This window comes from Sorghum bicolor, chromosome 9, assembly GCF_000003195.3.
Source record: "Sorghum bicolor cultivar BTx623 chromosome 9, Sorghum_bicolor_NCBIv3, whole genome shotgun sequence".
NCBI classification, from domain to species: Eukaryota; Viridiplantae; Streptophyta; class Magnoliopsida; order Poales; family Poaceae; genus Sorghum; species Sorghum bicolor.
This window is the reverse complement of record NC_012878.2, coordinates 58,647,663-58,673,903: the sequence shown is the minus strand read 5'-3', so window position 1 is coordinate 58,673,903 and position 26,241 is coordinate 58,647,663. Positions and strand designations below refer to the sequence as shown.

At 44.5% G+C, this 26,241-nt stretch overlaps 4 protein-coding genes and 1 pseudogene across 5 annotated transcripts; 2 read left to right on the top strand and 3 right to left on the bottom strand.

Moving 5' to 3' along the window:
- On the bottom strand, window positions 314-5,257 carry LOC8065306 (probable inactive receptor kinase At2g26730). The gene is made up of 2 exons (XM_002440312.2): window positions 3,737-5,257; window positions 314-1,307 (listed from the first exon to the last, which is right to left on the bottom strand). The coding sequence occupies exons 1-2, from the start codon at window positions 5,118-5,120 to the stop codon at window positions 619-621; spliced, it is 2,073 nt and encodes a 690-aa protein (XP_002440357.1). The 5' UTR covers window positions 5,121-5,257; the 3' UTR covers window positions 314-618.
- Window positions 7,399-10,078, top strand: LOC8065305 (protein PARTING DANCERS). Its single transcript, XM_002441563.2, has 9 exons — window positions 7,399-7,569; window positions 7,707-7,873; window positions 7,966-8,054; window positions 8,172-8,267; window positions 8,370-8,464; window positions 8,558-8,598; window positions 8,677-8,760; window positions 9,276-9,434; window positions 9,867-10,078. The coding sequence occupies exons 1-8, from the start codon at window positions 7,491-7,493 to the stop codon at window positions 9,423-9,425; spliced, it is 801 nt and encodes a 266-aa protein (XP_002441608.2). The 5' UTR covers window positions 7,399-7,490; the 3' UTR covers window positions 9,426-9,434; window positions 9,867-10,078.
- Window positions 10,465-13,128, bottom strand: LOC110430110 (putative cytochrome c oxidase subunit 5b-like). The gene is made up of 6 exons (XM_021447106.1): window positions 12,881-13,128; window positions 12,700-12,785; window positions 12,571-12,621; window positions 11,066-11,132; window positions 10,888-10,967; window positions 10,465-10,778 (listed from the first exon to the last, which is right to left on the bottom strand). The coding sequence occupies exons 1-6, from the start codon at window positions 13,020-13,022 to the stop codon at window positions 10,716-10,718; spliced, it is 489 nt and encodes a 162-aa protein (XP_021302781.1). The 5' UTR covers window positions 13,023-13,128; the 3' UTR covers window positions 10,465-10,715.
- Window positions 11,144-12,564, bottom strand: LOC110430111 (annotated as a pseudogene).
- On the top strand, window positions 14,240-25,444 carry LOC8065304 (structural maintenance of chromosomes protein 3). Of its 2 annotated transcripts, none has more exons than XR_002447512.1 (30): window positions 14,240-14,413; window positions 14,658-14,709; window positions 14,793-14,868; window positions 15,255-15,293; window positions 15,384-15,451; window positions 15,536-15,607; window positions 15,910-15,989; window positions 16,076-16,154; window positions 16,232-16,349; window positions 16,441-16,616; window positions 17,479-17,724; window positions 17,823-17,944; window positions 18,020-18,164; window positions 18,438-18,610; window positions 18,706-18,805; window positions 19,527-19,663; window positions 19,777-19,978; window positions 21,059-21,146; window positions 21,237-21,386; window positions 22,014-22,165; window positions 22,266-22,457; window positions 22,545-22,728; window positions 22,810-22,880; window positions 22,957-23,108; window positions 23,526-23,694; window positions 23,804-23,950; window positions 24,085-24,368; window positions 24,547-24,721; window positions 24,916-25,124; window positions 25,214-25,444. XR_002447512.1 is itself a non-coding variant. In XM_021447394.1 (30 exons), exons 2-29 carry the CDS (start codon window positions 14,695-14,697, stop codon window positions 25,104-25,106), a joined length of 3,618 nt encoding a protein of 1,205 aa, XP_021303069.1. In that variant the 5' UTR covers window positions 14,241-14,413; window positions 14,658-14,694; the 3' UTR covers window positions 25,107-25,124; window positions 25,214-25,444. The 2 variants fall into 2 exon arrangements, 1 of the variants encoding a protein (XP_021303069.1); XM_021447394.1 differs by having other exon boundaries at window positions 14,241-14,413; window positions 24,270-24,368.

Genomic DNA, 26,241 nt, shown 5'->3' with positions numbered 1-26,241 from the left:
TTTTGTCTCTCCCGAGAAGAGTAAATTTGAGAATATTTCTTTTTCTTTTTCTTTTTCCTAAACTAATTAATTAGATAACTAATTAAAATCAATGCCCCAGATTTATTTAAGTTACTACCTCTTCACTAATCAAAGGGAGTACCATAGCATTGTCCATAAATATTTGCTTGGGATTGAATCCTGTGTCCAACAGTGCAACCAATAAAAGGCTATGTTTTTCAAGATCAGGTAAAAATGGCTCAGTTGAGTATAATAAGTTAATGGCCAATGCAACCAAAAAATAATAATGCTTGCTTGATAAAGGTTTTACAGATTGGACGAAGGCGACCTTTTCTTTAAAACTTGGGGGTGAAAAATCTGCGTTTACTTGGAGGAACAATACAATTGGAGTGACAAATGCATATATTATTCGATTGACATAACAGATTAACAATGGATGATGCCTGAGACTGAGTCGCTGCCAGGATGATCTTTTTTTCCCCCTTTTTTCGATACTAATGCCAGGCCGAGTTAGATACACCAACTAGACAATGAAGGTGATGCTAAAATTCGAGCAAAATAAAGGAAACAATTTTGCCATGTACGTATGCGCGTCGCGTTGCACCGTCGTCGTCGTCGTCATGGCGTGGGGCCTCTGGACCGTTCCTCCTCCGACGCGCCCCTGGTACCTTCGCTCTCCTCCGTGATCGTGCGCCCCCCGCTGATTACCTCCTCGACCATCCTGACGACGTCGTGGGCGCCGGGCCGCGCGTCGGGCGCGGTGGACACGCACGCCATGGCCACCTGCAGCAGCGCCACCATCTCCTCCTCCGCGGCGCCGCTGCCCGCCCGCACCAGCTCCGCGTCGAACACCTCGGCCGTCCACTCCTCACGCACCACCGACTGCACCCACCGCGGGAGGTCCAGGGCTCCGCTGCCGCCGCCGTCCAGCAGGCCGGACCCGGACGACGACGCGTGGTGCGCGGGGGACCTGCCCGTCAGGAGCTCCAGGAGCAGCACGCCGAGCGCGTACACGTCGGACGCCAACGTCGGGCGGCGCGCGTCTGCCAGCTCCGGCGCGCGGTACCCGCCGCCGACGCCGGCCCCGCTGCCGGAGCGCGCGGGCGCCGGCGGGAAGAGCTGGTGCAGGCAGTAGTCGGACAGCGCGGCCGCGTCGGGGTCCGGCCGGAGCAGCAGGTTGGACGACTTGATGTCGCCGTGCGCCAGGCCCTGCGCCGTGTGCAGGTGCGCCACGCCGCGCGCGGCGCACAGCGCCGCACGCGTCCGCGCCTCCCAGTCCATGGGCGTCCGCCCGGTGCCGCGGCTCCCTGCCAAGTCCAAAATCACTTCGTGTTAGCATCTCCGACGAGGCGACGACACAGGGTAGAAACAGACAAATCACTAATACAATGTACTTGTATATAAAAATGGTAACGTGCTCATACATAAAAAATTCAGAGTTTCTTCTTGCCACTAATTGAGGTGAACCATGGATGATGATTAAATAGTACTGATGAATTCTATAAATTGAGGTAACCATGCATGAGCATGTTCAACGAATAATAAAAAAGAATCATCTAACTGGATAGAGTCTAGTAGTCACTGTCCATGCAGTCATCACCAGTGAGTGATGCACGCCCTATCATTTTGAAATGCATTCGGGGAGCTAAATGGTCAAGGAAGAGAACAAAGCAGTTGTGGTAGTTGGCAGATCAGGAAAAAAAAAGATAATAATGAAGATAAACGACAAATGCACCAGGAAGAAGCAAAATGCAGGGGTTCACACTGCTGCTGTGATCGCTGGTACTACCAACTCCATGAATCACCATGGCCGGATGCATGATTGCAAGGCATCAGCACTAACTAGCATATAACACATGTACTATGACATGACAGCGCATCCGACGCTAACGACGAATCAAAACCTCGGCTTCCCTGCCGGCACCACAGACTTTCCATGGGTTTTCAGACACTGATCGAGTGATCACAGTTCAGAAGCTGGCTTTGGAAATGCAGGGTTAGGACCATCAGTTCGTTTCTGAATGGCGGCTGCAAACTGGTGTACTTGGTGCTGCATTCTGTTCTACTACACATAACTGACAAACAAAGCGAAGGCATTGCGCATGGTCAATTGGTTGGCCACAAGAATTCAAAGCCGAGGACGCCATCGCCGGATAAGCCATGGCTACGGAACCGTAAATTCAGATTTTCAGTCACTGTCAGATAACTGGCAGTGAGCTAGCCATCAGGAATCTGATTGGAAAAAAAAAATGCTCCCTCCCAATCCCTTTCACAGGGAGTACTATAGTAGTAGACCATCAGCTGATGAAAAAGGCTGGTGAGACTTGAGAGCATAGCTAGCGAGTAGCGCCTAATACGTCTGCGTTGCTGCTAACCGACGACAAGTTGCATGAATGATTGGAATGGAGCGAAACGAATCAAAGGCCCCTGCCACAGCGCGAGTAGGCGGCACACCTTGGCCAAGAATGTACGCCACTCGATCAGCAACAGTGATTGGATAGTTCTCTAGTAGATACGAGCATTTAAACCCTTGATGCAATGTATATAATAGAGTAGACATGGATAGATGGTGAAGTGAAGGCTAGTATTGCTGTTCCAACCTGAACCTAGTGTGGTAATCCTCACAGTTGAGGCCAGTGTTGCTTGGAAGTTGAGGCCTTGTTTAGTTCCAAAATTTTTTGCAAAATAGGTACTGTAGTACTTTCGTTTGTTTGTGATAAATATTGTCCAATCATGGACTAACTAGGCTCAAAAGATTCATCTCATCAATTCCGACCAAACTATGCAATTAGTTTTTATTTTCGTTTATATTTAATACTCCATGTATGCGTCTAAAGATTCGATGTGACGAGGAATCTTAAAAAATTTTACAAAATTTTTTTGGAACTAAACAAGGCCGAAGTTGGAAGTGGAAGGCCATATATGCTTGATGTTACAGTGATACTCCGTATACAACTAGTACACTCCATGGCATACCGTACACTAGTAGACGTACCAGTACATACTACAGGCTGTCGCATGTCGGAAGTACATGATGACGTGCCTGGATCGGAAAAACTGTAGTACTAGTACAACCGTAGTACCTGTGCACTGCACGCACTGCGCGTTGCGTGCAGATGGAGCAAACTCGATCCAAGCAGCAGCAGACAAACAAGAGTGCTGCTGCTACTGTCCTCGTACTACAAAGCTACCACTGTACTACTACCTCCGTCCCAAAATAAATATCGTTTTCGCTTTTCGAAAAATAACTTTTAACTAAATATATAATAAAAAATATTAGTATTTATAGTATATAATTAATATCATTGGAAAGATCTTTAAGTTAGTTTTTTAACAAATTTATTTAGAGATATAAATATTGCATATATTTTCTACAAATCGAGTTAAATTTGTGGCACAAAAACCTAAAACGACATTTTTTTTGACGGAGGAAGTACGTATTTGTCTACTCCTACATCGGTTGCAGGCAAATGATGCCGGCAGTACGCGTCTGTCGGCGGAAATGCCCCAATTCATCGCCGAAGCCAGCATCTTCCCCTACCGACCGTCACAGTAAACCGATCGCACCTACTTTTAACAGCAGCAAGCACTCGGTGGTTGCCTTGCCTGAGCAGGAGAGGAAGCAAACATCGCAGCAATGCCTGCCTGCCATGGCGGCTGACTGGCAATGCAAAAATGCAATGCAATGCAAGAATCATCAAGGAATCCGAGATGCCAAGATGGATGGATTGCTCACCGTGGAGGCGGGAGGAGAGGCTGCCACCGGGGAGGTAATCGAGGACGAGCAGCTTCTCGTCCTTGGAGTAGTAGTACCCACGCAGCGGCACCAGGTTGCGGTGCTCGGCCGCCGCGGCGGCCGCGGCCTCGACGCAGGCGGCGAACTCGCGCCGCGCCGCCGCCACGTCCCGCAGGCGCTTGACCACCACGGTGGTCCCTTCCTCCAGCACCGCCTTGTACGACGTGCCCAGGCTGCCCTTCCCCAGCACCTCCGCCGACGCGCGCAGCAGGTCCTCCAGGTCGAAGCTGTACCGGAGGTGTCCCCGGCCCTGCTTCCCCACGAACACCAGCCGGCTACGCTCCGCGCCACCGGCACCAGCCGCCGCCGCAGCGCTGATGTCCTTGGAGGAGGACGTGAAGTCGCCACCGGTTAGGTCCCCAGACGGCGTCGACGGGGTCAGCCCGCGCGTGGGCGGCGTCGCCTTCGCGTCCGCCGACGCCGCCTCCGAGTGTCGACGGTACCGGTGCGCCAAGCACAGTGCCAGCAGGAGGAGCGCCAGCAGCGCCGCCGCGCCGCACCCCACCGCGATCGCGACGACCGCCGCGCCTGAAAGCTTGTGCTTCTTCTTACTATCCTCCCCCGGCGCCGGGACCCCGCCGGGCGACGGGGACGGCGAGGGGCACGGGCGGTCCACGAGGGGCTTGCCGCAGAGGCCGGGGTTCCCTTCGAACGAGTCCGGCGGGAACCGCGCGAGGGAGGCGGGGATGGGTCCATCCAGGTCGTTAAACGAGACATTAAACACCTCGAGCCTCGATCCGGCGCCGCCGCCGCCGACGCTCGCAGCAGGCAAGCCACCGGAGAGTCGGTTCCCGTCGAGCAAGAGCGACCGTAGCCTCGGCATCCCCACGAGCAGCTTCTCCGGTACGGTTCCCGAGAGTTGGTTACGCGAGAGCACGAGGTGCTCGAGCGCGGGGAGCATCCCCGCGGCGAGCCCCGGCGGGACGTCGCCCGACAGCAGGTTGCCCTGGAGGTAGAGCGCGCGGAGGCGCGGGAGCGCGAGCACGTCGTGCGGGACGGGGCCCTGCAGTCGGTTGTCGCGCAGCGACAGGACCTGCAGGTTGTGGAGCTGGGAGAGCGTGCCGTTGGGGACGACGCCGACGAGGCCCACCCCCGGGAGGTGGAGCTCCGTCACCGTGGCGTTGTTGGTGGAGGCGTCGCAGCGGACCCCCGTCCAGGAGCAGGTGGGGAGGGAGGTGTTCCACTGTAGCTGACGCTCGTGTGGCGTCCCGGTTAGGAACGCCTGCAGCGCCGACCGCTCCCGCTCCGGCGGGTCCGCGGCGGCTAGCAGGGAGAGGGACAGCGCCAGCAGCAGCGCGGGCAGCGCGGGCGCGCGGCGGGCCATTTGGATGGGTGGGAGAGGGAGAGGAGGGAGTGGCACGCTACGGGGCTACGGGTGGGTGGGTTGACGCGGGCGCGCCGGAGACCAAGGCATTGCTTGAGCCGGGCGTTGTTGTCATCGGAGCAGAGCAGAGCAGAGCAGGGGGTGTTGGGTTTATGTATGCGTGGCGGTGGCGGGCGCGGGAGAGGCGGTTCTGGTTCCGGGCCTTGTTTACTTTCAAAAATTTTTATAAAATAGGAATAGTAGTATTTTCGTTTATATTTGATAAATATTGTTAAATTATGTACTAACTAGAATCAAAAGATTCGTCTCGTCAATTTCGGACCAAACTGTGCTATTAATTTTTATTTTCATCTATATTTAATACTTTATGTATATGTCTAAAGATTTGATGTGACGGAGAATCTGAAAATTTTTGCAAAATTTTTGAGCAACTAAACAAGGCCCTGGTTGTGGCTCGCGTGTGTGTGTGTGTGGGAGGGGGAATTGGAAGCCGCCCAAGCTGGTGATCCGAATCCGATCGGCAGGCGGCGCCGAGGCCTGATGCGGTTGTGTCAGCTACAGTAGAGCGGGTATGCATGCATGCAGAATTGGAATTGCAGATGCAAGAGAGCGTCCAGCGGTGGCGGGGCGGCCAGATGACATGAGACACCGGCAACGGCGGTTGGGTGGAAATGGAATGGAATGGTAGGCGGCGGATGCAGTCATAAAAGCAGCTGCGACTGCGATGCAATCTGAAGAAGGCAACAGCCCCGTACGTACGTACGTACGTATACTCGGTAGCCAATTGGCCGTGGCTATACTCTGCTTGGCAGCCTGGCCGTGAGTGAGAGTCAGAAACAAGCAATGGATCGATGCCCGGGCCCCGCGCGTGTCGCGGCCGGCCGGCCGGCCGGCCTTTTTGTGAGAATGTGATGTGAGCTGACAAGTGTGTGACAACGCGACGCCGAGCAGGGCTACCTGTGTGCCATCATGTCATGGCGGCCGGCACCTGGAAATCATGGGAATCCGTCCCCATCTTGGAAGCAGACCAGGTGCTTGGGACGCGTTCCAGTTCCGGTTCCAGCAGCCGAGCGCGGGCGGGCGAGCAGAGCAGCCCCGGGACCGGAGTCGAGTCGAGTCCTGTTGCTGTCCTCGGCGCACGCTACAGCACGGATGTGAATAATGGACGCCGTCGACGCCGAGACACAGTCACAGCGCTGATGATGGGGGTGCTGGACTTCTTTCTGGGCCTGCTGCCTAGCTGGGCTCGCTTGGCCGTGTATGCGTTGCGTTGCGTGCACACACCCAGCAGAGCCAGAGGCACCGTTGTGCATGTCACCTACTACTACGTGACGTGAGAGCCAGCCACATCTACTCCAAGTATCTAGCCTTTTAAAAGTCTGCAGGGGAGAGCGGGAGACTGGGTGGGTGGGTGCTTCGGATCGGAAGCAAAGCAATGGATCGACCTGAGCAGAGCAGGCTCGCTTAACTGACGACACTCTCAACCGACGGTCACGCTTTCAGCAATCTCACCATCCAGCCGCACGGCTCTCGTCTCGTCATGATGGCGGCCGGGCGGCTCCGTTTCGCAATCATGCACGCAGGAATTCAGATTCGGATTGCATTGCATCCATCGCTGTCACGGCGTCTCATCTACAACGATGCAAAACCATGGAAGACCAGACTAACAAAGAGAGACAAAGTGATAGCTCATGTCTGGCGCAAGTGCAGAGCTAAAATTGACAATCTGCATTCGGATTTGATCTAATCACAAGCGTTTACATGCATTAATTAGGAGCTATGCCACACATCAAACTGTGGTGCACTAAGACTTGTTTATATGTACTTGTGTTCAGTTCAATCTACATGTAATGGGAGGGTTAGATGAAAGATTAACTAGTTTCCACTACACTCTAATACACGTAGATTAAGGTGGATGTGAGTGTTGCCAAAGAAGTATTTTAACAGTCGTTGAAAACCTACTATTAATGTACACTATGCTATCTAACAAAAAAAGAGGAATTTCGTTATACTATCTTTCTTCTTTTCTCGATTTTTTTTTTTTGAGAAATTTTCGAAAAAATAAATGAATGTTGTCTGAGATATCAAAACATTCTTTCTTTCTTTTTTCTTTCTTTATTAAGCCCATGATATGACAAGAACTTTCATCAGCCTGAAAACATTGATCGGCCCAGCTAAGCTGGTGGCCGAAATGAACCGCATCGCTGCGGGCCCAGGCTTCACTAAAGCACCCCATAAATCTTCCGCCGGACCAGCGTTGAGGAGCGGGCAGATTTGAAATTTCCAGTTCCCCCTACGGTGCGGCCCTGCCTTCTCTTCTCCACTCCCCCGCGCGCGCGCGGGCTCTCCCTCTCGCCCAGTCGCCCGGCGATGTCTGGGCGCCCGCCGCCGTACGCCAGGTTTCCAGCCCGTCGCCATGCCTTCGCGGGCGACGAGCACCCGACACCAGGTACGCGTACTCTCTCTCCTCAGTCCCCCCTTCCTGCCGTGCCCAGCCGCCCAGCACCCAAAACCTAAGCAGCCGAAATTCATTTGGCGATATGTGTTCGGATCGGATGTAATCACAGAACCGTATACATGCATTAGGAGCTATGCTGGGTCTTCCTCCGCCCCTGGTCGACGCGAGCGCAGGCCGAGGAGTGTGCATGATGAGCACCTCGTGGAGAGACAAGCAGCGCCCGGACCTCGTCAATTTCATCGCCACGTTCCTCGCTACCAACCTGTATCGCCTCAATTTCCTGTCGCTTTCTCCGGTACGCGCTCCAATCCAGAGATGCCACTGTTTTTGTCGTGTGCTGTGTGTGTAACTGTGTGTACGCATGGCTTTGATTGGGTTGGGTTCCAGGATTTCCTCTTCAACAATGGGGGCTTATCGGTTGCTTTCATCTTCGAGACGGACTGGCTTCCTGAAAGGGAAGCTGCGGTCTTCAGCAGGTGACATTCTTGTCTCTTCCCTGTGTGACTGTGTTATGTTTGTTGTTATGCACTGATGACTGCATGCGTGGTGATGGTGATGGTGATGGTGATGTCGTACTTGGAATGCTTTTGCAGGGTGAATACACTGAAGAGGCAGTTCAAGTATCTCTATGTCGTTGTCGTCGTCCGCTCAGCAGAGCAGAATGAATCATTCAATCAGTCATATTTCAAGTATGGGCCGACATACTGTGAGTCTGTGACGCTAAGTCGTACCTAACAAGTATTTGTTCTAGTTGGGTTGGTTTGTTCTTATTCCTGCTGTCCTCATTCAAGGTATGACATGGAGCTTGGCTGCCCTACGTTCGTGCCTGTTTGTGATCCAGAGATGGGATTCGAGAAGATTGTAAGGATTGCTCATGCTCGTGGAGGTAAAACCTCTTTTCTTCATTTACCAAGTTCCTGACTCATGTTCAGGTTTCTGTACCGCGAGCTAGCATTGACCGCGTGTCTGTTTTCTTCAGTGTGCAAGCAGAAAGACCTTGTCACAGCTATGGGAATTGAGGTATGCTCCCAGATACATGTTCACATGCTGTCAGTGGGTCATGTTGTTCATAAATGATTCTCGTACTTGTCTGTGTAGCGTGAGCAAGCTGTTCAATGCATGGATGCGTTTTTACGAGTTCTCACCTCTATTCCTGGTATTGACAGTCATGATGCAAATGCAGTGAGTTGCTCAACTTGTTTTTTACAGTTTGTGTAATTTTGTGATCTCTTGTTTACTTGGATACCAATGCTAGATTGTTAGTTCTGACTGCTTTGCAAGTTCTGACTCTAGGGAGGACACACATGTTACTTGTAGGCGTTGTTTGCAGATATGAGTATCATCACTTTCCTTGTCATCTGCACACATTTCTATGGAAATTGAGAAGAATTAACCACAGTACCTTTTAATCTGTACAAGATTCAGGGCAGACCAGTGCTTAAACATATTTTGAAACTTTGCAAGTTTACATGCAAAACAATTGGTTATATGCAATTACTCCAGAATAAGAATGTGCACATGCTATATCTTGCAGATTGAATTCTGTTACCTTCCCTGCACTACTCTGTTTTCTCACGTCTCCAGTAGCTAATAGTCAGATTTCACACTAGACATCAGTTGCCTTTCTCGATTTATTTTTTCCATGTTATCTGTACCATGGAGTGCTGATTGGTACTGATGCTAGTCTTCTATTTAAGCTTGCCCAAGCCATTGGCTCTATTGAAGCAATTGCGAAAGCATCCAAGGAATTCATTCTGGAAAACACCGATCTTTCCACTGAAAAGGCAGAGAGGATTGTCAGGTTCTTCAGAGATCCACAGTACTTCTTAAGCCCCAAGATTAATTAATTCTTGCAGGTATTCTTCTACCCCGCTTGATATTATGTAGCAATTGCTTTACTCAGAGTATGTCAATCATTTAATATTAGCTCCACAGAACTGTCAGCTTGTTGCTGCTCTAATTTCTGTCAATGTTTATTGATGTTATGCCTTGAGGAATGCACATGCATAAACATGATTGGTTTTCATTAATTTGATCTTTAAGTTTTATGTGGATATAAGACCTTTTGATTTTGCATGCCTACTGATAGAAGTTGGGTCCAAAAAAGAGATCATGTCTGCTCTATATGGTGAACTTTTTATACTCCTTGCATGCTCGAGTTTCTTGTTATCCCTAGTTTCCTAGTCCATTTGAAGTGTTCGCTTATGATCTTAAACTTTTCCTCCCGTTGATAGAAAAGCATGTGATTCCATAATGCTGAATTGCTGATGCAACCTTCTGATCTGCAGGCAAAATCAGATTGTTTCGTGTCTGTCCCTGGGTGAATCACTGAACCGACGGCCGAAGCCGTTGCAATCTCTCTCCCCAACTCTCGCTGGCATAGGTTGGCGATGCCTGGACCCAGGGTCCCTGGGCAAACATGGAATTTTTGTGCACTACTCAAAGCCAACTCAGGCCTTGTTTAGATGTGAAAACTTTTTAAATTTTCATTACTGTAGTATTTTCGTTTGTTTATGGCAAATATTATCCAATCATAATAACTAACTAGGATCAAAAAATTTGTCTCATAATTTACAGATAAACTGTGTAATTAGTTTTTGTTTTCATCTATATTCAGTGCTTCATGCATGTACCGCACGATTCAATGTGACGGAGAATCTTGAAAAGTTTTTGGATTTTAGTGGGAACTAAACAAGGCCTCAGTGAACTAACGATATAGCAAATGACGTTGTACTGCATATGAGCGTATCCCAGTTGACTAGACACCGTAAAATCTGTGCATTCTATGAACTTATGCATGAATATTGCATCCGTGTTCTTTCAAAAAAATATTGCTTCCGCGTAAGTATCCATCCAATCAGGGACAGAATATAACACCAAAATAGATAGTCAATATAGTGAAACCGACGCACTCATCCTTTATTTGATGATGCACTCCAGAGAAAAATGTACATTCCAAACAGAAGCAACTGTATGGTCAAAACGATCTGAACAAAATTCGTAGGTGTAAAACACCACCTGACCTGCTTCATGGTCAAACACTAATCAATTACAACACTATAGGGCAGTTTGATGCTGCAAAGATAGGCCAAAACCATGTTTCACAAAGTTATTATTATCATTATCGACACAAGGCCTCAGTGATGACCATCCTCATCATCATGGCCATCTGGATCACCCCCATCACCAATGACCTTGAGCTGCACAAAATCAACAAAAGAATATTTCAGCCAGTGCTAATGAACAGGAAAATCAACAACTGCCTGCACATCTTTTATAGCAATCAGTCAATGTTTTGATTTCAGTTACCACGAAGTACTGTGAGCAGACTGGGCACTCATGCGGTTTATCCTTTTGCAACCAAAACCAGACAACATCGTGTTCATCCTCTGCAATAAGCCCGATGGAAAAATGAGCACAGTTATGGTGACTTACATACTCAACAGTCAATACTAGGTACTGAGATATATGGTTAGCCTTCACGTACCTCCTTCACCACCAGGACAGCCAACTATTCTCTTGTTATAGTAGGATTCAATCACAGCTGGTTCCTCCTGCAAGAAATGCATTCAAAATTAACAAACAAACAATCTTGCAAGTTGCAACACAGAAAGTCCAGTATGCAAAACCAAAATAAAAAGGGGAGAGAGTGATCAAGAAATCCTACATATCTTGACTTAATATGCGGGTAATGTCAGTAGTAAGTACAGGGTACGCATAGGAGCATGTGCGTCAGTTGGTTGAAAATTAGGACTAGCAGAATCACGGAAAAGTATTCAGTATGGATGGCAGGGCATGCCTAGGATTAAAGAATAGAATAACCACAGACATATCAAACACTGATATTTAATGCAATGCTCCCAAGTGACAACAAGTCAGTGATAAACAGCTACCCTACGGATTTCACGCATGGCCGGCTGATTGATGGTGTATTTAGAACAAGCTTCAGGTAACGCAGCTTAAGCATGGTAACATATCAAATACATTATATTTTAAGATATTAATATTAGTAACAAGAGATGTATCTGGTGAGTCATTTTTTTACTTGCAACCATGCCCATACTAGAGAGCAATGAAGCATCATAAGTTACACTTAGCACAAGTTGATGCAGACTGTGGCATGTTTGTATATACAGTGGATACCAAAGACGATCTAGTTCCTCCAAAATCAAAGCACAGTAACACATATAAATCAAACAACATATAAACACTAGCACACCTCACTATAGCACAAGTTGATGCAGACTGTGGCATGTTTGTATATAGAGTGGATACCAAAGAGGATCTAGTTCCTCCAAAATCTAAGCACAGTAACACATAAATCAAACAACATATAAACACTAGCACACCTCACTATGGGTTTAGATAAACTAGACACAGCAATTGACAAATGAGTCATGCAACAGTGAAACTTTCAAGTTTCCACATAACATACACAAAAGAGTTGTTGTGAACAAGTCAAGCAATATGTACAGATATCAGTAACTCAGAATTTGTTAGGTACCTTTGCGCCCACCACTTAAATAGTTAAAAGAAACCACAGACTTTTATGTAAAATGATGGCCAATGAGCAAACTGGTGACTCTTGTAGAACAGAAAGTAGTAACCAGGGCGGTCTTAAAAATCTAGACTACAACATGTTCATTCAACTAATCAAAGGCCACCCAGCGGATCAGGTGAACACTAGCCCAAATCAAACGATTTTTTTTTCAGGATTATTGAAGTGTGGAGACCCGAACACAACAATGAGGCAATGTCACATTGACAATTTAACAGAACTGCCTTCTATTGAGCAATTCCACAACAGGGTTTGGATTTGATACTCTGCAGGCAATTCTAAAGGCACCACTAATTATCGAAGCACACAATCCTGACAGAACTCAGCCTGGGGAAGAAACTACTGTGCATATTTCTCAATACCACACCAAACAGCTGGCCGTGATCCCACAGAGTCAGCTAAATCGCAGGGCAGAAGGAAGCCAGGCACCTCACCTTAGTACCGAAGGGGCCGACGGGAGGATCCATGTCGAACCGCTTCTTCCCCTGGAGAAAACGCACCGAAACCCACGTCAAATGCCGCCGGAATCACGGGGATATTCCGAACCCAAAGTGACCCATCACCTGGAGCTCCGCCTCGAGCTCCTCGCGCTCCAGCCCCGTGGCGATCGGCATGACATCCTCGACCTTGGTTGGCGCCGGCTTGTCTCCTGCGCGGCCACGGCCCACGGCCCACCGATCCGTCAGAACAAGCCGATTGGTTCCGGAGATCTGAGGGACGGGGCATGACGGGGGTGCTTATCACCGGGAGAGGAGAGGAGGGCCGACGTGCGCCGGAACGCGGCCGCCGGCGACGTGGAGAGGGGCGCGGCGCGGGCGGCGGCAGGGGACGACGATGCGGCGGCGCGGCGGAGCGAGGGCGCTAGGGTTTGGAGGCGGCGCCACATGGCGGGCGTGGTGGTGGTGGTGGTGTTCTCGGGTCGCCCCTCGTGGAGGTGGGGGCGGTGGAGTGGAGTGGACAGTGGAGATGCCGGAGTCACGGCCCCCGGGCTTGGGCCTGCAGGGTGAGGCGAGGGGGATGTTGAATGCGCCATTGCTATAGGGAAAGCGTACTACGTGCCCGATGCAATTCAAAAAATCAAATACTTGAAGGCGAGCTATAGGCTGCGCGCCATGCCACTTCGTCGAATTTGGTTCTCTTGGGCCTTGGCATTTGGCAAGCTTCGTTGTCAACTTGTCTGTCCTTGTCATCGATCATCCAGCAATTCCAAGCTAGGGGAGAGTCTCGGTTGCACAGGCACCATGTTTTTTTTTTTTTGCATTTTGAGGACCTGAATTTGTCGTTTGGACCTTTGTTTGTTCCTACGTAACACGTACCGAAAAAGCTTTAAACTTATTTTTAAGTGACGAGCAATGGTCATAGTGTTTAGGTGCTACAAATTAGTTTTCACGGTACCAAGATGCACGCTAGTATTCACGGGAATGATACCCGCACCCGCCCGTGTATGGAATCTCCCTATTTCAAGCATGCATAAACGAATGAAGTGACGTACCTACACTCACATAGAACCTTATACCCGTACCTACACATCACACTCACAAATTGTCAGGTAATATACCTGGATTGCCATTCCTGACTAGAGTTGGAGCCAAAGCAGTTGAGAATTGGTTTGAAGTTCTATCAGATGTTAGTTGATGTGTTTGCTGCGAAAAGTGAATCATTGAGATTGAAGGCCGTGCATTGCAAGGGCAATTAGCAAGTAGTATATTTTAAGTATACGATAAATAAGGACTTATTTGGTACGGCACTGGTTTCAGAAATGGCTTTTGCGTAGGAGCCGTAGAATCCGTTGAGCCAGATCCAAGAACAGGAACCGGAGCTGGAAAAAAAAAAAGACTCCTCCTCAAATGCTATGTCTTCATTAAGGCCTGTTTGACACAATTCCTCCTCAAATGCTATGTCTCTTAGGAGCATTTTTGGTAGATGATGAACTCTAAAGCTGTTTTTTTATACCTAATAAAAATTACGAATTAGTAAAATTTTAAATGACAGTTTTGGGATGACTGGGCCTAAACAAGCTATCTGGACTAGAACAAGGCAGCTTTCGGGCCTGCTGCGGCCCAGTCAAAAAATTTAGAGAAGCGAACCAAACGGCCCCGGACGGCCGCACTGTGCTGCCTTCCCCTTCTCCCGTCTGCGCGCTCTCGCTCTCCCTTTCTCGCGCGCGGCGACAACTGGGCGACCGCCGACGGTGCCCTACGCCAGGTACCCAGGTCCTCGTCGGTCCCTTCGCCAAGTCTTCGTCGGGCCATTTTGCCGGCTACTAACACACACCAGGTACCCGTCCCCCTTCTCTTCCCTCGCTGCTGTGCGGAACCGAGCTCCCGAACCCTAACTGAAGCTATTTGGCTGTTTGAATTCGGATCTGATGTAATTACAACTGTATACATACACGTACAACTCCGGTTTTGTTGCAAAATTACTGGGTGTACATGTGTACGACCTTGTCCTTTACTGGGTCCGCTTCTGCGTTTTTGTGTGGAGGGTCTACTTGTTACTGAGTTGCCACGCTCTTTTGCAGGGTTTTCATGGTGGCGTGACCTGTCCCGGCCTCAAAAATGTATATAAAGAAGGCAAGATGTTATGCCCTGGGCACAATTTAGTGGCATTTTTTCATGAAAAACGTCTTTGACTTATTAGCCATCTCTCTGTACAGGTCATAATCGAGGGGTTTAAGAGCTACAGGGAGGAGATCTCAACAGAGCCCTTCAGTCCCAAAGTTAACGTAGTTGGTAAACCCCTTCTGCTGTTCCCTCACTCACAAATATTACTATAGTCCCAAAGGCCCAAAGCTTTAGTGATGATCAAGATTTGGTGCATCTTCAAGATTCAGTTTTCCTTTTTTGCTAAAAGTTGGGTTTGTTGTTTTGTTTTGGAAATTAGCATAGCCATGGCATATGTATGCAGTATGCATGCATTGTATGAGAAAACCACGACCTTGAAACAGTTATGGTTAAGTCTGCGTAACTCTTCTGTGTGCTTGTAGTTCGTTTGCCCTATAGTGATCTTCTAATCTTTCTGCTGAACTCATTGCAAGTACTATAGTGCAACTAGAACTTTAATTCATATTTTTTTTCTGCTCTTAAAGAACTGACATTTATTTAATTGTTTGCCACAGTTGGTGCAAATGGATCTGGCAAATCAAATTTCTTTCATGGTAATTTTAAACATGTGGCACTGCTATACTATCATCTTTCTGCTCTTATGCGAGAATATTCTCCTGATTTGTTTATTTTTAATGCTCCAGCTATACGATTTGTCCTGAGTGACATGTTTCAGAACTTGCGAAGTGAAGATAGGGGTGCTCTTCTCCATGTATGCTCCCTCTTTGTTTAAGCAATCTAGATAGTTGGAATAGGTGGCTGGTGTTTGATATACCTTACTAATAACCATTGCCAGGAAGGTGCTGGACACTCGGTTGTATCTGCTTTTGTTGAGATCGTATTTGACAATTCGGACAATCGTATTCCAGTAAGTTCTCTAATCTATTCAGATTTTAATTTACTTATTCCAATATATCTTCTAGAGTCTCAGGTTGCATATTTTGTTGAAAAATAGCAACACCTAGATCTCTCATGGTAGGCACTCATATAATTATCAGCTCTGCGTACATTGCTGTTTGGTTCATGTACGGAAGCTGATAGCATCGCTCCAGTTCTTAACATGTTACAGCAACACCTGTGTGATGGACTGATGGTTGCCTTTTGCATTGGCACAATAATGTACATGCTCCCTATTCTCCTGGCTGCAAATGAAAATACACTTTGCTGCAGGTTGATAAAGAAGAGGTACGCTTGCGCAGAACAGTTGCTTCAAAGAAGGATGAATACTACTTGGACGGGAAGCATGTCAGGCATGTTATCGTATGCCCTAAACCAGCCCAGCAATGTTATATTTTGTTACTTGCTCAGGCCTAGTTTTTATTCTTACTATGTCCAGTAAAACTGAAGTCATGAATCTGCTGGAGAGTGCTGGTTTCTCTCGTTCTAATCCATACTACGTTGTGCAGCAAGGAAAGGTAGCAAGTACTCACCAGTCACCTGTTCATGTCTTCCATCTGTTCAGATATTACATCGACAAATTTGTCATCTGTAGATTGCATCCCTTACCCTGATGAAAGATTCTGAACGACTGGATCTTCTCAAAGAGATTGGTGGTACACGTGTTTATGAGGATAGACGGAAGGAGAGCTTGAAAATAATGACTGAGACAGGTAGTTTGAAACTTTGAATCACCACAATTCTTTATCTATGTTATCAAATATCAAAGTGACATGTTGAGATGACTGTTCCTCTTACGAGCAGCCAACAAAAGGAAGCAGATTGATCAAGTTGTCCACTACCTGGAGGAAAGACTCAGAGAACTCGATGAAGAGAAAGAAGAACTAAAGAAGTACCAGCAGCTGGACAAACAGAAAAGATCACTTGAGTATACTATATTGGACCATGAACTTAATGATGCAAGGAATGAATTAGCTTCGGTAAGGCTCTACCATTTCTGTTATGCATGTCAGCATGTTTACATTTTTGGAAATTATTTTTGTTCTGCCTCACAAGTTGAAATAACTTGACTCAAAAAAGGAAAGAAGGCCTTGGGATTGAGTTTGATGAACAAACCATTACATGACTATTTCTCTTTTTTTTTTGACGGCAAAAACTATGAGGGATACATGACTATCTCTTGGTCTTGAGTTGTCTCATACCCTGATGGAAAGACCTTAGTTTTCCGGAGAGCGTAGAAGCACTAGGTTTTGAAATGCTTGTGTTACCACCTTTTGTTTTTACTCACTCTTTTTGTAGTCAAGAGCCTACAATTCATTATGACATACTTGTGTTTAATATCAGTCTGGCTGATCTTAGCTGTAGTGCATTTGCTGTGAATTTGTATACTTCTCACATTCTCCACAAAATGTAGCAGTCGATTATGCTGGATTCAGTCTAATTGATTGCCCTTTTCATCTTTTTTGTTAGCTGGGCTGTACTCTGGTGCTATCTATATACTAATCTAAAGAGTAAACTCTTTGTATTTTCTGTTCAAGAAGCCATTGTTGATGAGTGCTATGCTTCATCTCTATCCCTGATTTATATCTGTATATCTTTAATCAATATCATCTGCTGATGTGCAAAAGCATGTAGGATGCTTAACCATATTCCCTTGCGTTTTTTTGGACAATCCTTTGACATGACATAATTTATGTCAGTCCTGCTTCTGTAATCAGTATCAACTTCCACAGTTCCACAATAAAAATTTTTTTTATCTAAATGTAACCATCATTTCTTCATCCTCATATATGCTGCAATGATTCTTATACTTCTTCCATTTGAATTCCTTGCTTCTGTTAGATGGATGATAACCGAAGAAAAATTTCTGAAAGCATGTCCCTTGCGGACAATGAAGTAGTGGATGTCCGAGAGATGATCAAGAGTTTTGATAAAGAAATAAAAGTCTCAACTAAAGGGATAAATGATACCAAGGCGCAAAAGGAAGATGTTGAGAAGAGGCGTACTGCAGCTCTGAAGGTAGTTGCTCAGATTGAACTTGATTTGAGAGATATAAAAGACAGGATTGTGAATGAGAAGCGAGCAAAGGTATGCCATGTTTGAGCATGTAAATGAAATTTATGAGCTTGTTAGTGTATTCTAGTTAATTACGTTTTGTTGCTGTGCTTAAAATAATATATTGTTAGGATGAAGCAGCGAGGGATTTACAGAGTGTGAGGAGAGAGAGTGAAAAGTCAAAGTCTGAATTGGCTGAAATTAGTAAGGTGCATCAGACCAAACTAAAGGAAGAGGAGGAAATATCAAAGAGGTAAAATGTGTTTTTTGGACAATTATGTAGTTTATTTACGAACATTGCTTTGACACTTCCATTTTGTGGGGACAGCATTATGGATCGCGAGAAGCGGTTAAGTATATTGTACCAAAAGCAGGGGAGGGCGACCCAATTCGCAAACAAAGCTGCTAGAGATAAGTGGCTTCAAAAGGAAATTGAAGATCTCAAACCTGTACTTTTATCAAATAGAAAGCAGGTAATGATCCAGTGATTGGTTTGCTGGTTATTATCTCAATGTGGACCTTTTTTCGGTTGCACTTCTTTTATTAGCTTAAACTTGGTCCTGCATTTGTCACATGTATTAGTTTGATCCATTTCATCTTAAATTCTGCTAATAGAACCTTATGGCCTGAACCAAAAATCTTTTCTGGTTGTATCTTGAAAGCATTCCATGAACCAAGAATATTTTTTTTTTCACCCTCAAAATGTTTGCTGACCTAGTTGAAATACATTCTTGCAAATATGGCAGGAAGGTTTACTTCAAGAAGAAATTCAGAAGCTTAAAGATGAAATCAATGATTTAACTAACTACATTGAGTCTCGGAAAAACGAATCAAGTAAGTTAGAGGAAGCACTTGCAAAAAGACATAATGACTACAACGATTTGAGGAAGCAGAGAGATGTGCTTCAAGAAGAAAGGAAGTATGTAATTTCTTATGAATGGTCATGACATTGCCATTGAAGGTATCATGTGTTGCATTAAAGTTTATATACTTAGCAGAAGGAAAGTTTTGCAGGTCATATTGGAAGGAGGAATCTGAGGTGACAGCTGAACTTGATAAGCTACAACTAGATCTTGTAAAGGCAACAAAAAGCTTGGACCATGCAACTCCTGGGGTATTGAATTCTAATTATTTTACATGTTCTTTTGTTCATATTACTGATTGCTACCGGAAATTTTCTTTCTTGGGGTTTGCACTTGTATTCTGATGTGCATGTTATATATTGGCATCTTACATATACACCCATAAGTTATTGCTGTTCATGATAAGAAACATAAATAAAAATCTCTATGTATCCAGTTTTTGGTTATGAATAATTTGTTTTTCCTTTTTCATATCAAGTTCTCTTAAAGCTTCTTGGCCAATATTTTATTGTTGCTTGGAGGGACTACAATGGAGCTTTTATGACTTGTCTGCAATGTAATTACTTAGCAATTCTGGTTTGTGATAGTCACGGCATGTTTGCTAAGCAATAAAATATTCCCTCCATAACGGTTCAGTGGCTCTTTCAAGTTTCAACCTATTCTGGTGGTTGCAATGTTGTGGATAGAATTAAATTTGCACCAAAAGTTGGGTACATGACTATGACTTCTCCTTATCTGCTATTGTGCAATCAATCGGCATAGATAATGATGAATTTTTCTTAGATCTCTACCCTGTAAAATCTGTGCATTACAGAACTTATATCTCTGGCATGCACATTCATCTGCCTCCCTCTCTTCAATCTCACACTTTATCCCTACTCAGTTTGATATAAGTACCATGCACTTATTCTATTTTGCCAGGACAGTGCTTGAAGCAATCTTTGCTGCTGCTAACTTTGTTTCCTTCCTCAGGATATTAGGAGAGGCCTGAATTGTGTTAGCAGAATCATTAAGGACCATGATATGACTGGAGTTTTTGGTCCTGTATTAGAACTGGTTGACTGCGAAGAGAAGTTCTTTACAGCTGTTGAGGTCACTGCTGGAAATAGGTATCACATTGTACTACTTTTTAGATAATAGATAGATGTATACAATGGCTACAGTTTTCCTTTCTTCAATCTTTTTCTTAATTCACTAATCCATTCTGTTCTTAAATGAATAGCTTGTTCCATGTGGTTGTCGAGAACGATGACATATCAACCAAGATCATTGAATATTTGAATTTATATAAAGGTGGAAGGGTGACATTTATACCACTGAACAGAGTGAAAGTTCCAGACCTCAGCTGTCCACAAAGTCCTGATTTTGTTCCGTTGTTGAAAAAATTGAAATATCGAGCTGAGCATCGTCGTGCTTTTGAACAGGTATTACAAGGGTGCATATTCTTCTCCTCTCCAATTTGGTGCCTACATGTTTCATTTGGTTATTTGGATTGAGGCTCTGTTAGAAGCAGCTTCCTTCTGCCTTCTCACTATCATATCATCTGATTACATACAATCAAATGGAATAATTGAACCTAATCATTCAATCTGTATTATCTAAGAGACATGCTGTAGGCATGGTATCACATTATGTGGAGTAACAGGTACCTTAACATATACTCAGCCTCTGTTGCCACATGTGAGTTCTGGTCTGTTTACATGAAGGTTGGAAACTAGATGGCCGGCTCCCAGCTGACGCCTTTAGTTCCATTCTGGTGACCATCTGGTGCCGTGTCAGCCATAACTAGCATGTCCTATGCCAGTCATTGCTGGTTGCTGCTCAGCCTTAGTTCTCCACATGCCTCTGCTTGAACTACAAGCGGCATGGCAAACCATAGTTTATGATGTATCAGGCATTCAAAATGTTGAGAAGTTCATGTATGTACTGTGTGTTTTTTCTAGGCGAAGCTTTCTTAGAGTAATAAGTGCATTCCTAATTTACGTGCCGTTGAGTGTAAAACTGGCGGTTTTAGAATACAATGCAATAATATTCTCCATTTGTATTGATTTGATATGGTGCCTCCGATCATAGTAAAAATTTATTTGGACTTCGATCTTCAGCATATAAAGAATAGATTGATGGACAATGTAAGGTTTTATCTTAGTAGATTCATCATGAGTAGTGATTTGGTAACATATAGTTTCTTTTGTTTTAGATTACCATAATTTTATAGTAATTGTGATTTGTGAGTCAAAGTTCAATCTTGCAAACCTACTTCAATGTCCTAAACAACTTATTCTATTTGTGAATCAAAGGGAGTACTTGCTTCTTTTCCATGGTCTGTTTATTTTAGTACACTTTTTCATTGTGGCTACATTACATGCTTCTATGGGGCTTTTGCTCTTCCCAATAGTTAGCTTTCCTTGTCCAATCACCTAAGGTAGTTTGTCAAATCAATTGTTCTTCTATATTTGAAGAAAATTCTTTATTATTTCTTACATCTAACCTTATATTTCTGTTAGGTTTTTGGCAGGACAGTCATATGCCGAGATCTGGAAACTGCGACAAAAGTTGCACGTAGCAATGGTCTAGATTGCATCACACTTGATGGTAGTCTTGAATTTTTACATTTGACTTGTCATTGTTACTTCAATTCTAAAATTGTCAATTGAATCTGCAGTTAATTGATTATTGTATCAGGTGATCAAGTAGGGAAAAAAGGTGCTATGACAGGAGGTTTCTATGATTCTAGACGCTCAAAACTAAAGTTTGTGAAAATAGTAAGGGATAACCAGACAGCAATTGAGAAAAAGAAGACTCATCTAGAGGCTGTCAGAAATAAGCTAACAGATATCCTGTTCTAGACGACTCTTTCTGTTCACATGAAGCTGGTTCAAGATTGTTACTTCCTGTAATTATTTCCTGCAGCTAAATATTGAATACTTATTTTGAATTAAAAGCTAGAGGGTTCTAAAGCTGCAGATTCATTGAAATAAAAATGCTTGAAACATTATATAAAGAGGTGCAAAAAAAGATAGTAACAAAGTAAAAAAAAAACAGAGACATTCATACAAACTTCTCTGTGCAGACTAAGAGAACATTTTGGCATAGATCTTAAATATGATATTCCTTGCTTGCGTTGTAGTTCATTTTGGTGGTAGAAAGCCTGCAAAATTGTGTGGTATTGGTTAGAACAACATTTATTGTTGTATTGTATCTTTGTCACTACCTTTTTTTGAACTAGACAGACCTGGATAACTACAGTATTTAGCATATTGAAACTCGTATTTTCCCTCTGTGTTTCTTCTATTTTTCTGGCTTTAAGTCCAAAGTAATTTGAAAACATAAAGCAACACAATAAGCCGTCTCGTTGTAACCAATTATTTGCAAGAGCGATATTTCATGGTTAGTTATCTTGCTGTTCATTGTTTATTTGCCAGAGGCATATTGAATGTACTTTCACTTAACTTCCCATACATATAGATAAGAAAATTACAGATTTAGTTACCAAACAGCAACAAATGGATGCTGAACGTGATCATGCCAAGTCGGAGTTGGAACAATTTAAGGTTGACATTGCCAGGGCTATGAAGCAAAAGTCGTCACTTGAGAAAGCCCTTGGCAAGAAGGTAATTGTTTTTGTTTTCTTCTTGAATTTTTCATGGATGGTTCTTGTTATTCTGGTGGCAATTATTTGTGCACTGTAGTTGAATGTTTTCTAACTTGCAGGAAAAATCACTTGACAACATCCGCAACCAAATTGAGCAAGTCCAGTCTAGCATTGCAATGAAGAATGATGAAATGGGCACAGAGCTTATTGATCAGCTAACTTCAGAAGAAAGAGATCTCCTTTCACGATTGAATCCTGAAATTACTGATTTGAAGGAGAGGTTTCTAATGTGTAAAAACAGTCGGATTGAGGTTATTCAAAAAAAATCAGTAGCAGCTGTTGTTTTTTGCTCCCAAGAGATCTTTATCTGCTCTAATGCAGTTCAAATTGTTATGTAGATTGAAACACGAAAGGAAGAATTAGAGACCAATTTATCAACGAATCTTATCAGGCGTCAGAAAGAGCTAGAAGCGATAATTTCGTCTGCAGATTCTAGAACGTTGCCTTTGGAAGCTGAGGCAAAAGAGCAAGAACTGAAAAGTTCCAAGAGAAATCTTGATGAATTAACTTCATTATTAAAGGGTATGTTACACTGATTGACTTTTCGTTCCCTAAACCATATTAGATGACCATTAGCTTAACTCAAAACAATCCTTTGTGCAGCTAATGTCGATGCCATAAATAACTTCACCAGAAAGATGGATGATCTGAAAAGAAAAAGGGATGATCTGAAGGTAACTAATTGCTACATTTTTCTTTGTTGATCTCACTCTTGTTCACTTGCTTTATCCACTTTATCTTTAAATGCAGACTCGTGAAGCGATTTTGGAGCAGACTGTACAAGATGGCGCCAAAGACTTGGAACAGTTGATGAACAGCAGGAGCACTTATCTAGCCAAGCAAGAAGAGTGCACGAAGAAGATCCGAGACTTGGGCTCGTTGCCTGCTGATGCTTTTGAAGCGTACTGCATTCCTCTCCTTGCATCATGCTTTCTTTGTTTACAGGCATTAGATTTATCTTTCTAGATATTCCCTCAGTCCAAGTATGTAGGGTATACTTTATTTTTGCATGGTCATCTAAACTAGACTTGAACATCAGTTTGTTATAATATATCATTCATATCCACAGAAACAAATTAGTTTGAAAGCACTTTTGAGATATGAGTGTAGCCACATAATTTTCATAGATTAAGGACTTTTAGTTAGAATATCCATAGTTTACTTTTTTCCTAAAACATGCACACACGATACAACTGGACGTAGTAGGCATCTCTGAACTAAAATTTGTGGAGTCTATCAACAACTTCATTACCCTGTAAGGCTTTTTGGTTGCTAGAGTAGTGTTGTATTAGCTTATTTTGTATTTGGCCAAAATATAGGTACAAAAGGAAAAACAAGAAACAGCTACATAAGATGCTCTATGACTGTAATGAGCAGCTGAAGCAGTTTAGTCATGTGAACCAAAAGGCTCTTGACCAATATGTGAACTTCACAGAACAACGCGAACAACTGCAGAGAAGGCGAGCTGAACTTGATGCCGGTGATGTGGTGAGTTGACATTAGTATAAATGATTTTATTTCAGTTAGCTTGATGCTCCTGTCGAGTTCTGAACGTCCTAAAAGGTAGAATCTGAAAGACTACTGATCTGTGTTGCAGAAAATTATGGAACTCATATCGGTTTTAGACCAAAGGAAGGATGAATCAATTGAGCGCACATTTAAAGGGGTTGCAAGGCACTTCCGTGAAGTGTTCTCTGAGCTGGTGCAAGGTGGTCATGGATATTTGGTTATGATGAAGAAAAAGGTACCCTCACCTTTTCTCCTGCTTTTACTCACTGACCTTATTATCCTTGTTATCCTGTTTTTACACTTGATTGTGTTTTCATTTTTGCCTGTCACCTATAGGCCATCGTTCTGATGTTCTTTTTTTTACTGCAGCTGCTCCTTTGTTGCAGTGACAATCACACATGTTTACTCTGTTTCTAATGATGTTTTAGAGCTATTAATGAATTGCCTGGAGTTCCCTGAAATTTTCCCCTGCACCTGCATATACATGCTGTTTTAAGAGTAAGTTTGTCAGTTTGCTCTGACTTTCTAATGTTTATGTACACCTTTCTGTTTAGGATGGGGATGCAGTTGATGATGAGGATGAGGATGAGGATGGACCTCGTGACCCAGGCCCTGAAGGGAGAATAGAGAAGTATATTGGTGTGAAAGTCAAGGCAAGTCTTATTTGCATTGGGTGTATATATATGTATGTATGGCACACTTTGGTAGCAGTCTCATAATTCAAGATGGTGTTAAACAATTCTGAAGTTGTTGTACTCCTTCTGGATGATTCTGGTGCCTTTTCAATTTATTTTTCCCTGATATTTATATTCAAGGGTGCTCATGATTCAGGTTTCCTTTACTGGCAAGGGAGAAACTCAGTCTATGAAACAATTGTCAGGCGGACAGAAGACGGTGGTCGCCTTAACACTGATTTTTGCTATCCAACGATGTGATCCAGCTCCATTTTATCTGTTCGATGAGATTGATGCTGCTCTGGATCCGCAGTACCGAACAGCAGTTGGAAGTATCCTTTTTCTTTCTTTGTAACATTTATTCATCCTCTTTATAGAACCGTGGTCTGCTGCTTATTGTAGATATTTCTGTGTTTCCGGCTCATGTGCTAGTGTTTATCTATGCGCATGATCAATGCCTCTTCTTTGTGTGTCCTTGAAGCAATAGAAGCTCTGCTGTGGCTGCTTTCCTTAAGTTTAATTCCAGATATGATCCGTCGTCTAGCTGACATGGCTGACACTCAGTTCATCGCCACCACATTCCGGCCGGAGATTGCCAAAGTGGCTGATAAGATATATGGCGTGACACACAAGAACAGGGTGAGCTACATCAACGTGGTGTCCAAGGAGCAGGCGCTGGACTTCATTGAGCATGACCAGACGCACAATGCCAGCTGAGGCTGCTGCGTATTGATCGTATGTGCCTCTTTCTACTTTGGCATCCTAAGCACGTAGTTGCCATGTTGGTTGGTGCTTACACTGTTCCTCCTTTTTCTCTTGTGCAGTGCAAGCAGATGCTACCGCAGAAAGGATAGTTCTGGTTCTGTGATGGATATTCTGGCCCATGGTTGGAGTTGTGTATATAGCTAACTATTGGATAAGCTTGTTTAACTAGTTGGCGCTTAGATGCGCAATCTGTGATTGTGAATGTAGCTACCACTTGGTTTGGTACCAACTTACAATTGGCAACCGCTGATTAGACGTACGTTACATGTTGCTTCAATGTTGTCCCATCATTGTTAGGGTCTGTTTGGCACCAAAAGCTCAGAATTACCTATAGTGATTGGAGGAGACAGACAGTGAAGTAAAAAAAAAACAATAAAACAATACTGCTAGCGTCCGGATGCTAGCGTTTGGACGCCGCGTCTTACATATCACGTCTCCACCTGCCCTGCATCGAGAGAAATAAAAGAAAGTAGAGATGGGAACACGACTCCACCTGCCCATGCATGGAGAAGAAAGGAACCGCTTCTGCTCCCCATGCAAGGAACTTGCCCCCGTCCCTCAGCGTATAGGATCCACCACCCCAACCTCGTCGGCCTCAGCACCTCTGCCTATCCTTAGCTTGCCGCCATAGCCCCCAGCCCCTTTCCCCACTAACCGCTACAATAATAGGATGAGACGGCTCAAACATCAACAACACCGAACAAATCTGCTATAACAAATAAGTTAAACCAGTTGAAACACCATGAACATCTTATTGTAACAACACCAAACAAACTGTTGCAACAAATAAGTTGAACTAGTTAAACATCGTGAATATGTTATTGCAACAACATCGAACAAATTATTGCAACAACATGAAACAACTACTACAACATGAGATGAAGTAACCGAAACATACTTCAACATAAAAAGCAGTACTACTGCAACATTGAGATGAAGAAGTTGAAACATAAAGAAATATATTATTGCAACAATAAAAGAACAACAACTGAAACATCTTGAACAGACTGTTGCAACACCGCAAAATCTACTACAGACGCAAGATAAAGGAAAGAGGGGAGGGACATGGGTTGGAGGCGCCGTCAGG